The 13699-nt window shown below is 36.6% G+C and overlaps 1 protein-coding gene across 7 annotated transcripts in view; it reads right to left on the reverse strand.

Annotated features, from left to right (window-relative positions):
• The window catches only part of LOC121490128, a 157840-nt gene that overhangs the window by 134657 nt on the left and 9484 nt on the right, over window positions 1–13699 (reverse strand). For all 7 annotated transcript variants that reach the window (XR_005987516.1, XM_041753824.1, XM_041753826.1 and 4 more), the window contains exons 2-4: window positions 4962–5106; window positions 1901–1973; window positions 1388–1498 (exon numbers count right to left, since the gene is read on the reverse strand). Coding sequence is in view for 6 of the 7 variants with exons in the window: in XM_041753824.1 (XP_041609758.1) it covers window positions 1388–1498; window positions 1901–1973; window positions 4962–5092 (315 nt within the window). In the remaining variant the exon portion in view is untranslated. The remainder of the gene's footprint in view (window positions 1–1387; window positions 1499–1900; window positions 1974–4961; window positions 5107–13699) is intronic.

Consider the following 13699-nt stretch of genomic DNA (forward strand, 5'->3'; position numbering starts at 1 on the left):
TTACAGTAAGTTCTTTAGGCAGAAGATAAATGACATCATACAGAAACTTAGCCTATACCAAGGCTTCTCAAATTCAGCATTATTGACATCTTGGGACAGGACAAGTCTTTGTGGTGGGCACTGTCCTGTGCATAGTTGGATGTTTAGCGGCATCCATGGCCTCTTCCCACTAGATACCAGTAGCAATCTGCTCCCCTCCCCAAATTGTGACAACCCAAAATGTCTCCAGACTTCACCAAAGGGCCACCATTTCCACTCTCCCCTTCTCTCCATGAGAATCACCCATATACACAAAAGAATGAAGAATGCCAGAATAAGAGGGAAAGAGAATGAATTTTGAATGAAGATAATGACAAAAGTTTCACTTGCAAATAGAATCTCAACATCTTTTATTTCTTTGTGATTCATTTATTCATTCATTGCTAACTAGTTGCTAATGAACTAATTTGTATGCCTAATGAGGATATAACTCATAACACAAAAGAACAAAAAATCTAAAAATCAAAGCAACATACCTATTATAAGAAATTTAGAAAATATATAAAAATAAAAAGAGGAAATTCATTGTTCTGCCATCCAAAGACAGTGATTGATAACATTTTGATCTATGTCCATCAAGTGGTTTTTCTACATATCATGTGACCATTATTATGACACTTTTGTTATCTAATATTATATAATAATTTCTTTTATTTAAGATTTTATTTATTTATTCATGAGAGACACACAGAGAAAGAGGCATAGGCAAAGGGAGAAGCAGGCTCCCTATGGGGAGCCTGATACGGGACCGCCCCAGGACCCTGGGATCAGGACCTGAGCCAAAGCCAGATGCTCAACTACTGAGCTACCCAGGCGTTCCAAAATAATAATTTCTTATGCTAAAAAATGCTGAATGGTAGAACGATATTCTATCAAGTATCATATTGTTTTTCTTAAATATTTCTCCTAGTGTTAGATATGTAGGTATTTCTGATTTTCCCACTTTTATTATAATGCTGCAGTAGTAATCTTTATAGAAAACTTTTTCTACCACATTTTGAATTATTTTCTTAAAAGATATTTCCAGAAATGTCTTCCTTAGCTAAGCCAACAACTTTTTGAGGACTGAGACTTTCCTAGTATTGTATTGCCTCATAATACCAGTATAAGGAGTAATTGATAGAAACTCAGTCAATCATTTTGTGACTATAACTAAACTGAACTGAACTAGGACATATCAGAGACATGGGTCTCTAACAAAGAAGAGAATGTATACTAATCAAGTGCTGCAAACTACACAGGTAGAGAAAATCCTACCCTAGCCAAAGTATATACCAGAAAGCCAACTTTGTTCATACGTTTCTATCAATTTCCAGATCTGTTTTTCACATTGCCACATGACTCTTACCTGCAATAGAAGCAAAGGTAAATTTTCAGGGGTGTACTCTCTTCTTAGGCAGCTCTCTAGCTCCCTCTGCATGACATCTGCTTGAACAACAAGGGGCTTTGACTCCGCCACCTGAGCCCAGGGCAAGAGAAGGCAAAGGAAAAGAAAAGAAGGAAGTAACATTATCACTGTTTATGACAGCAAATGACATACAGTTTCCGATAATTTTTACACAACACATTATACTATCATACTTCAGTTTCCAAATAACAAATTTTAATATCACAAATCAAGAAACTAAAAATTTTAAAACCTCACAAAAAGTAGAGATCTCCAAAGAAGTAGTGGCCTGCTCTTGATCTAGCAGTGATCTAGCTGTTTTGTTCTCATAACACTGTCAATAACATCAGCTGGTTGTTTGCTGGTTGTTTGCAAAAAATAAAGTTTTCCTGCTAAATGTTTCCAGAAAGTTAGCAAAATCCAACTATTGTATTATGATACAATTGTGTATTACAATTACACTCTCCTACTTACCTGTAAGGTTTTCTTTAGAGCCAGTTCCCTTTCTCTTCTAAAGTAAGAAATGTCTTTTGGTATTTGAACAGAGCTGTAAAAAGATTTATGCAATAGAAGCTGTAATTATAGAAACTGTCATAAGCCAAATTATAGATAGGCCCTGATTAATCTGTAACTTCACAGCTGCTCATTTCTAAATAACTACGTCATATTATACTGGATTATTGAGAGCATGTAAAGATCACACGCTTCTTAGTCTGAATCTGTCTTGTGTATACCTCATGTTTGCTAACATTTTCCTTGGGCCAATTTTCCTCTCCTTTGCTGCAAACATGGTCTTTCTTACTACCCGTGATTTACCTATTTTCAATCCCTGAATACAGAAAGAGGCACAATGGTGGAGATTTTTCTTTCCCACACCTGTACTTTTCCAGTAACCTCATCTCTAACAGGTACTGTGCTTATCAGACATCTATCTCACCCCACATAAAACTAGTGTCTTATAATTTTAACAAAATGTTTTTATTTTTGTGTTCTTGCTAATTTATCAAACATGAACTGCTTTGCAATTTATTTTAACGAAATTCTTTTGTCCAAGCCTAGTTACAAAGGAATTGTTTGCACCATGGGCTCTGACATGAGAAGGCACAAGCAGCACTGCTGTGGGGCCCAGTAATGGCATGGGACCCTGTGGCAGGAAGAAGGGAGCTTCCCCCATTTGGGGTAAGATATACCTCAAGGCTTGACAGCTTTAAGAAATTAGAGGACAGCACCCCTGGTGTGGACATCACTGTCTTAAGATGAAACTCTGCAAACATTGGCAAGGAAGCCACAGCAGGTAGCTGTGAAACACATGTAAGAAACCACCTAGTGATTTGAGAGGGATCTTGGGCAGCAAAATTTAGGTTAATATTGTTCGTATGACCCTATTAATCCTCCTGGGGAAGTTTTAAGGAAAGATGAAAATACTTAATTTGTATACTTGTCGGCAGTTCCCCTCACTGGGGGCAGTGGTCCTGTGAAAAGACCAGTCAGGAGGTCCCTCAGTTGCAGGAGTTGAAGCAATTCATTGAGCCATTTGTGTTGAATTTCCAACTGAAGTTGGAGATAATACCTCCCTTATCTCTTCATGTCTTGGCTTTGATGAAAAACAATAAGGCAAGCTCTGAAAGGGTCTTAAGAGGAAAAGCATTACTAAATCAAAGCCATAATCTGTGATTACTGGGTACCTGAATCCTGGCTGCAGCCTCACGGAGGTGGAGAACGGATAACTGACTAGAAAGGGTACAAGGCAGTCAGGGAAACAGAGGAGCCCATCCCTTTTCTGCCCTCTTATCTTCCAATTTCTCTGGCATGTAAAAGATTGAGCAGTGTCCTGGGCTTGGCTGCCAGACCGTCTCTTAGTCAAATAATGTTTTTCATTTGTTAATCTCAAAGTGCCCATGAGAGGGATTGGCGGTGAGTATGTCAATGCACAAAAAGAGACTGACCTATTTGTTCATCAGGTATTGTTTATTCAATATTCATTCACTAGTTTATTCATTCAGCAAGCAATAATGAGACACTTAACCATTGCAAAGACTTGGGCTTATGGTGATAAATTGACAAAAATGTGGAAAAGAAAAATGACCAAGGCACTATTATCCCACAGTTCTCAATAAATTTTTTCAATCTAGTGGGGAATGAAAATGCTAGAGTGATCATTAGAGTGGACATTTTACATTTTCCTTGGACTCCAGAACCTAGTGCAACACCTGGCAACCAGAAGTTGCTCAGTATTTGTCAGATTAATAGGTGGATTCTTGGGCAGCCCTGGTGGCGCAGCGGTTTGGCGCCGCCTGTGGCCCGGGCCATGATCCTGGGGACCCCGGATCGGGTCCCATGTCGGGCTCTCTGTGTGGAGCCTGCTTCTCCCTCTGCCTGTGTCTCTGGCTCTCTCTGTATATGTCTCTCATGCATAAGTAAATAAAATCTTAAAAAAAAAAAAATAGGTAGATTCTTTCACAGGCCATATTTAGTGGTTTGAGGTAGTAGAGAAATACAAGTATCCAGAGATTCTAAACGATAAAAGAGACTTCAGGAAGCCTATCTTAGGACAATGTACAAAGAGGAGCCAGTTTTTTTGACACCAGTTATTTAAAATGTAACAATATCGACTGTAACTTGATCTTTGTATGGTGTCTTCCAGTTTTCAAAATGCTTTAATGTGCATTATCTCACTTGATCCTTAAAAGATAGGCAAGGTTCACATCTGTAACCTCATTTTTCACAGAAAGAAACCAAAGTTGGGAGAAATTATGGCTTGCATGGTTCCATTACCTTTTCACTTCATCATAAATCTTTGATTTCCTTCCTACACCCAATGGCTTTAAATACCAAATTATAAAACACACTCACACTGGTTCTTCAGAATCATCTTTGGAGTGAGGTAGTAATGCACCTCCTTACTGCCTCTTCTCCTGATCTTCCCTCTCCCACCCTTATCATCCACATTGTGTTTACTCAGCTACTCAACCTAACAAGGACCTCCTATTGTTCCTCTTGATCAACTGAGGCACTAACAGAAATGGAGGGATTTTAAGGTCCTGAGCCCATTAGACTTGCAACTTTGGGGCTGATCTGGTTACTCTATTTCTCTAAAAGAGATTGTTATCATTGGCAGCATTTACCTACACAAAAGCTCCTCATAAAACACCATTTTGCAGAACTCATTAGCAAACACCTAGCATTATTTCAGTTTCTGTATTTCTCTTCAAAATCAAGGTCAAATTCAATTAAATACTTGTGGATTAAATGAGACCTCTTTTCAATGAGTATGATTTATATGATAGCTTCTGGAACTTTAAGGCAATGGTATTTGTGAAATGTCAGAGCACTTTTCTATTTTCTTTGGGAGGACATTGCCTCTAAGTGCCTTGGCAATTCTAGAATTAGGGAAAACTTATAGGCAGCCATAAAATCTGAGCTTGAGATAAGACCATTTGTCTATATAAAAAGAAGAGGGAACTGATGAAGATTACGGGATGAAAGTGGGGACTAAAGCCCCTGAAGACCACGCCTTGTCCCTACTACTATTTACCTGTAAGCTCGATGAGTCTCCCGTTCTTCTATCTCAGACTTCAGGTCAGTCAGGCGCATAGCCAGTTCTTTTTCTAACTGCTGGATCCTTTCTGTGGAAGCGATCTTATAAATTTCATCCATGATTTGCATTTACTACTTTATCCCTGAAAAACAAGAGTACAAAGCTTGTTTGTCTTCCTTCAAGAAATCATGTCAACTTTGTGAAACTGTATGCTTTTGCAACTTGAGGAAACAGGCTGACTAGCCGGTTGTCATTATGATTTAATTACCATTTAGTAAACAGTAGAGGAAAAAAGAAATTAGAACCTCCGTTGACCATTCCTTAGTTTAGCCGAGTTCGTGTTCAGAAACATCTGCAAGCCAACTCTGATGATGGTGGTCTATTAAAATGAGAATGGATCCCTCTGGCCCAACCCCCTTAGTGTTTATAAGGCTTGTGGGAATTACACATTAAGTGCTATTAATGTTGGTTAAGGCTTTCTTCTAGTATCACTTCAAGTGGAACAAGCAATAGGTGTGTGCAGGATCCCTCTAATGCCTAGAACACTTTTCCATAAGCTTTTTGATGGCATAAACTTCTGAGTTTATGGGAGACTATATTGAGTATGGAGAGCAACCTAATATGATCATGATCCATGTACTTTGGAGTTTGGAATAAAATCATACTTAGGCTTTTAAACGTGTTTTCTTAATTTTGAATGTTTATATTTGGTATCTGCTTTTACCATTAAATAAAATAGTTGATAATCCCCCCAGCCCTACCCTCACCCAGTTCACATACAACACAGTTGCTTACTGAGTACTTTGTGTCAGTATTCTAATTAACAACATAGATTAACTGCATGACCCAGAATGGGATCCTTGAGTTGCAGGGAATGCAGAAGATGATGTGTTTTCTGTGCTACTGCTGCCCTCACTTGTCCTGGACAGCTGGAGTAAAATAACTCGGGTTACATTAGAGAGGTTTAGAATATTTAACCCTTCCCTTCTTCCTTTGACATTTTTTCTAGGTTTTCATTTTCCCTTTTACAGATACTTCACTTCATCATTCCCAACAAATAATTAAGCTGTAGAGATGTTTTGTGTAGAGGCTCTCTTTGGGGCCTATTCATTCTTTTTATAAATATTAAAAATGGAAATGAACATTCATGCTCAGTCTAGGTTGTGAACCTGCTGAGTAATGTATCTGTCATGTCTGGCACACTCCTGGAGCTCAATGAAATGCATTGTTGTTCTTAGTAAAAGCAAAATGTTGTTATGAAAAATGTCTGCCACTTGGCAGTGTCCTTTCAAGTTGGGCAAACAGTTAAACAGCTGCCTTAACAGCTGCATTCCAATCAGCAGCCAAGAGTGGCAGCTACATAGACTGGCGGATTCTTCTCCCAAAGGACGGACACTCTGCCTTCATTTCCTGATCAGTTTCAACACTTCACAGCTCAGAAATGAGAACATTTAATCCTGCACCGTTTAGCTTACTACACTGTCAAGTACAATATTCACAAAATAACACAAGGAGAGGTCAGTCTTTGACAACAGTCCACGAAATGGATCCAACCCAGGGGGAATCTATGCCAGCTGAGCACTCATATCTAGTGCTAAAGAGACAAACAACTGTGTGTGCTGGAAGGCGAGGCAGGGTGGACTCCATTTACTGAGCACCTACTCTGTATCAGGCCGGCACTGGACCCTCTCTTAAAGTCTTGGAGAAGAGATTCCCCAAAATTACTTCAATGGCGTTTTAAAGACAAAAGTATATTTAATTAACTATTGGTTGTAAATAAACAAGAACCCTGTTTAAAAGAGGTAAAATCTTAGAGCTTAGATTTAAGATTAGCTCAAGCTAACCTTAAACAGTATTTGTAGGTGAGGAGTAGGGATGGGTCTTAGAAATCCAATAGAAATCAGAAAGAGGAAAAAAAAAGAAGTATGGTAGAAATAAGTTCAAATATTTCAGTAATTATAATAAATGTAAAGGGATTAAGCCCATAGACCAAAGTAATTTTGGTATTATTTCTTCCTTAAGTGTTTGGAATAATTTACCTATGAAATATCTCAGCCTGAAATTTTCTTTATGGGGGGTTTAAATTATAGATTCAATATCTTTAACAGATTATGAGTATTCATATTTTCTATGTCCCTTTATGTTTACAAATTTTTAAAAGAACATTTCATCCAAGTAGATAATTTTTTTATTGTAAGGTTGTTCATAATATCCTTTTGCATTTTGAACAGCTTTTTAAAGATATGATTAACACATCATAGAATTAACCCAATTATTTTTTGTAAGATTTTTTATTTATTCATGAGAGACAGAGAGGCAGAGATATAGGCAGAGGGAGAAGCAGACTCCATGCAGGGAGCCCGATGTGGGACTCGATCCAGGGACTCCAGGATCACACTGTGGGCCGAAGGCAGCGCTTAAACTGCTGAGCCACCCAGGCATCCTGAATTAACCCAATTAGAATGCACAAATCAATAATCCCAATAATCCCAATAATCTAATTAACCCAATTAGAATGCACAAATCACAGTGTTGTACAACCATCACCACAATCCATTTAGAACATTTTCATCTTCCAAAAGAAACCCATATTCATTAGCAGTTTCTCCCCATTTTTCTAAGTCACCCTACTGCCAGCAATAGGCAACCACGAATCTACCTTCTATTTCTATAGATTTGCCCATCTTAGACATTTTATATACACTGAATCATATAATATGTGGTCTTTTGTGACTGGCTTCTTTTATTTCATATGTTTTTTTTTTCTTTAAAGATTCATTTATTTATTAGAGAGAGAGAGAGAGAGCGTGCGCATGCATGCAAGTAGGGGGAGGGGTAGAGGCAGAGAATCCCCAGGAAAATTCTCCCTTAAGCATAGAGCCCAACTTGGGGCTCAGTCCCATGAGCCATTTGATCATGACCTGAACTGAAATGGAAGAGTCAGACACTTAACCAACTAAGCCATACAGATGTCCCTCACATGTTTTCAAGGTGCATCTCTGTTTTCACATATATTTATATATCATTCCCTTTTTTAAAAAAAAAAACATTTTTATTTAAATTCCAGCTAGTTAACATACAGATGTATCATTCATTTTTATGGCTGAATAATATTCCATTATATGGCTCTACCACATTTCGCTTACTGGTTCATCAGTTGAAGGAAATTTGGTAGATATTTTAGATATTATGAATAATGCTTTTATGTAAAAGTTTTTACCAGCTGTCTTCCAGAGCAGCTGCACCATTTTATATTCTCACCAGCAATGTATGACGGTTCCAATTTCTTCTCATCTTTGGCAACACCTGTTATTACCTGTCTTTTTTTAGTCATCCTAGTGGATGTGAACTGGTATCTCACTATGGTTTTGATTTGCTTTTCCCTAATGCTCATGATAGCATCTTTTCATGTGCTAATTGGGCATTTGCTTATCTTTTTTGAAGAAATGACTATTCAGATTCTTTGCCCATATTCTAGTTGAGCTTTATGGTTTGTTACTGATGAGTTATAAGTTTCTTTATATATTCTAGATACATGTCTTCCATCAAGTACATGATTTGCACAATATTTTCTCCCATTTTGTGGGAAATCTTTTCACTTTATTGATGTCCTTTGAAACCTTTTATCTTTTTAGTGTCTGTAGGATGTGTAGTGCTATCTTTAACATTCCTGATATTGATAATTTCTGTACTTGCTATTTTATCTTAATCAGTTTTATTAGAGATTTAATAATTTAATCTTTTTATGTGAGCCATATTTAGTTTTATTGTGTTTATTCTAGTTTATTTATGTCCATTTTACCTTTCATGGTTTTCTACTCATTTATTATGATTCATATATTATATCATCTATTCATTTATTATATCAATTTATTCAATATCAAGTACATTGAATTATTATGAGTGTATTATTTACATGTTTTTTATTACTTATTATTTATTATGCCATTCTTTTTACTATCTTGGATTTAATTTGCTTTTCTTTTCCCAGCTCTAGAAATTGAAGTTTCACATCAATAATTTCCTTCTAAGTATTACTTTGGCTACACTACCATCTTGGATGTTGTGCTTTCATTATTTTTTATTTAAATATTTTCTAATTTCCACTAAGAATTCTTTTCTTTTTTTTTAATTTTTTTTTTTTATTTATTTATGATAGTCACAGAGAGAGAGAGAGAGAGAGAGAGGCAGAGACATAGGCAGAGGGAGAAGCAGGCTCCATGCACTGGGAGCCTGATGTGGGATTCGATCCCGGATCTCCAGGATCGCGCCCTGGGCCAAAGGCAAGCGCCGAACCACTGCGCCACCCAGGGATCCCTCCACTAAGAATTCTTAATTGACTTATAAGTCATTTAGAAGCGGTTCCTTTTTTTTTTTTTTTTTTTTTTGCCGGTTTTCAGTGTAATTCCATTGTGGCCTAAGAACATACTCTGAGTGATTTCAATTTTTTAAAATATTTTAAGCTTGCGTTATGGCCCAACATATGGTCTATTTTGATAAACGTTCCAGGTACACTTGAACATATATTCTAATGTTGGGAATAGTGCTCTACATAGGTCAGTCAGATTGAATTATTTCATGATGTACAAATCTTTTATATGTTTACTGATTTTTTTGGTTTGATTTTTTAATTAGATACTGAGATATGTACATTAAATAATCTTTGGCAATGACTGTGGATTTGTATATTTCTCCATTTTGTTCTGATATTTTGGTCTTATATATTTCAAGTGTTATTGGCTGCCTACTAATAGCACTATAAGGTTTTTTTACTGAATTGAAACTTTTGTCATTATGATGTCTTTCTTCATCTTTAGTAATACTTCTTAAAGTCAAATTTATGTACTGGTAATACAACCACACAAGCATTTGTGGGGAGGTAGTATTTACATGGTGTATCCTTTTAATCCTTTTAAATTAACCTTGCCTTTTTATTTCTTGAGTCCAATCTGAAAATCTTGTCTTTTAATTGAAGCATTTAGTTCATTTACATTTAATAGATGGGTTTAAGTTCACAATCTTACTATAAATCTTATTCATTTTGTTTATTTTTCTATTTGTCTTATCTACTCTTTCTTCCTTTGTTCCTCCTTTCTTTCATTACTTTGCATTAATCAAGTGTTTTTATTATTCTGTGTTACCTCTTCTATTAGGTTCTTAATTATACCTGTTTTCTTTTGGTAATTACCCAGAGCAGTGGTTCTCAAACGTTAGTATGCATCAAAATCACCTAGAGGACTGTTCCAACATAGATTTCTGGGCCCTACTTCTAAAGTTTATAATTTAGTAGGTCTGGGGGAGGACTAAGATTGTTACTTCTAAAAAATTCAGAGATGCTTATACTACTACTTTGATAATACTTATACTTTGATAATCATTCCTCTAGATTTCAGTGTGCATCCTTGGCTTATTACTGCCTACGTTAAGCTAGGTTTCTTTGCTTAAAGACTTATTATTTTAGAGAGAGAGTATGAACACAAGTTGGGGGAGGGACAGAAGGAGAGAATTCAAGCAGACTCCCAGCTGAGAGCAGAGCTGGATATGGGGCTTGGTCTCATGACCCATGAGATCATGACCTGAGCCAAAACCAAGAGCTGGATGCTCAGGTGACTGGGCCACTCAGGTGTGTCTCTATTATTTTTTTTTAAACCGTTGTCCAAAGAACAAAAACCTTACAATGCTTTATGTCCATTTATCTCCTTCCTACAATTCATGCAATTGTTTTTTTTTTAACTTACATCTGCATATAAACTCTACTACGTTTTATTTTTGCTGCTTTGAAATTCAATTTAAAAACCTAATTACATATTTATCTTTTCTACTGCTCTTTTTTCCTGAAGACCCATGTTGCCATTTGAATTAATTTTCCTTTAGTCTAAAGAACTACCTTTAATATTATTAGTAGTGTGAGTCTGTTGCTGATGAATCTCTTAACTTTTGTCTGAATAAATCTTTATATTACCATTATTCCTAAAGGATATTTTAATTAGGTATAAATTGATAACTTTTTTCTTTTAGCATTTTAAATGACTTTTTATTCTTTTTGCCTTCCATAATTTCAGTCAGAAAATTAATCATCTGTCTTACTGCTCCCTTATAGAAAGTAGATGTATCTTGTTTTTTCATGCTGCTTTTAAGATTTTCTCTTTGTCTTTCAATGTTTCAACTGTAATATATTTGTGGCTTCCTTTGTATATATCCTTGCTGTGTATTGGGGTTCACTGACCTTTAATGTTGGTACTGATGTGAATCATCAGTTTTAGAAATTTCTTGACTATTCTCTCTTCAAATATTGCTTCTATCCCATTCTCTTTCATTCTTATCCTTCTAGGACTCTAATTAAACATACATCTGATTGTTTACCTATATTCCACATGTCTCTTTTACTCAGTTTTATTCATTGCTTTTTTTTTTTTTTTGTCCCTGTGCCTCATTTTTGGATATTTTCTCTTTATCTGTTCTCATGTGGATTATTTTTTGCTCAGTCTAGGCTATTGAAAAAAAAAAAAAACAACTATCCAGTGAATTCTCAATTTTACACCAGTATTTTAAAGCTATATAATGCATATCATTTTTATAGATTCCAAATCTGCTGAAATTATGCATCATTTTATCCAATTTGTCTATTTTTTCCTCTTTTTCCTTGTGCACATGTATACACGTGTGTATATATACACACACACATATATAAATCTTTTTTTTTTTTTAATTTATGATAGTCAGAGAGAGAGAGAGAGAGAGGCAGAGACATAGGCAGAGGGAGAAGCAGGGTCCATGCACTGGGAGCCTGACGTGGGATTCGATCCCGGGTCTCCAGGATCGCGCCCTGGGCCAAAGGCAGGCGTCAAACCGCTGCACCACCCAGGGATCCCACACACACATATGTAAAATTTTAAAGTCCTTGTCTGCTAATTCTAACATCTGGATCATCTATGAGTCTGCCTTTACTCTCTGCTTTTCTCTCATGACTCATATTTTCCTACATCAGTGTTGTGAGATCAAGCCCCATGTTGGGCTCCGTGCTCAACATGGAGTCTGCTTGAGATTCTCTCTCTCCCTCTGCCCCTCTCCTTCCATGCTCTCTTAAATGAATCTTAAAAATAAATAAATAAATAAATAAACCAATGAGACTGATAATAATGTTATTTTCCCCAATAAAGTTTCTCCCTCTCTTCTGTTAGATGTATAATTTGAAGGACTGATCATCTCAATCCCATCAGGAATTGAATTAGATCTGGTTTTAGTTTAGACTTAGTTTACCTTTTCTTTGTCCTTTTCCTTTAGGTGTGGCTCACCTGGACTCCTGATTGATAGTGTGGCAGGTCTCTCTCCTTCAGCCCTTAAACACTATGGGAGAATAAGTTCTGCCCTTTAGAGGTTTTAGTTTAGTTCCTTAGCTTCCTACTTCAGGCCACTTCAAAATCTGGCAAATGTCTTGAGAGGGAAACTGGTCAAGTGTTTCATGCTGACTTTATGTCTCTTGTGGGATTCTGTCTCCTAAGCACTGTGGAGACACTTTACTCTGCCTTTCCAATCCAGTTTCCTTCTTGAGTGTGGTCTTCTGAAGCTTTTGATTGATAGGTTGGCTTTTCTCTTTGTCCTCATTCCTGAAACTGTCCTTCAAAGATTTTGAGCTTAGTCTCCCCACAACATCAAGTTCAATACCTGGCAAAAACTTAAGGGAGAGACCTGTTGTTTGTCTGGTATAGTCTCTCTCTCTCTAGAAGGAATTTATCTCCTAAGCATCATAAAACTGAAGATTTTATTCTGCCTTTCTGGACCAGGTCTCCAGGCTCTTTTATACTCCAAAATTCAGCATATATCCATGGTATATTTCAGACTTCTTTAGATTCAAATCTGGCGTGCCTCACTTATTTATGGTCTTCAAAAACCCACCTGGCTTCTCTTTGTCTCAGTAGAGTGAGTCCCTATGCCAAAAACAGAGTCAATATGACCAGAATTGGTAAATGATCCAAAGACTAAAACAGCCAGGGACTGTCGATTCACCCACAAGAGCTTTTCCTTCTCTGAAATTTAGTTCTTCTAGGCTTTGTTGTGTCCACAACTTTCCAACAACTTTAAACATACGACTTTGTAATTTACCTGTTTCAGTGGGAGCCTGGTCTTTCTACTAAAGTCTACCTAAAATAGAAGTCTCAATACTAACTTGGGGCATACCATATATAATGTATTTTCTACTCTAGTTCATTAAAAAACAACTTCTGGTCAGAGCTCACTATTAATCAATGTCAGGATCCGTTAATGAATCACAGCTCCCATTCTGAGAAAAGCTGGTCTAACGGGTCTCTGGGAAAAACCAACGTGTCTGGCTGTTTGGAAAAGGAGGCTCATGAAAGGGAAGTGGATTAAATGAACCTCAATCCTCTTAGTATTATACAAATTCTTGAAGTATGGAATTCTGCCTGTATTTTTCATTAAGTCTGACAAAGTCAGCTTTTGCATTCATATTAACTTCTCACTGAAAGGCTTGGCAAATTTAATTTTGTTCTACCCCCATAGTCTTTTTTTCAGTCAAAATCAAATTTTTATGATTTATGTTAGTCATTAGTATTATAATTCCATTAACCCAAAGTTCTTATTATTTTGTCCATAAAGAGATGACAATTAAAAAAAAAATCCATCCTCCAAAGTACCTCCCTTAAACTTGGCCTTCTTCCCTGTTTTATTAGGTCTTTCCTCTAAGTTGTAACAACTACCTCAGTATTTGTTTGTGA

The sequence above is a fragment of the Vulpes lagopus genome, chromosome 1, assembly GCF_018345385.1.
Source record: "Vulpes lagopus strain Blue_001 chromosome 1, ASM1834538v1, whole genome shotgun sequence".
Lineage (NCBI taxonomy): Eukaryota > Metazoa > Chordata > Mammalia > Carnivora > Canidae > Vulpes > Vulpes lagopus.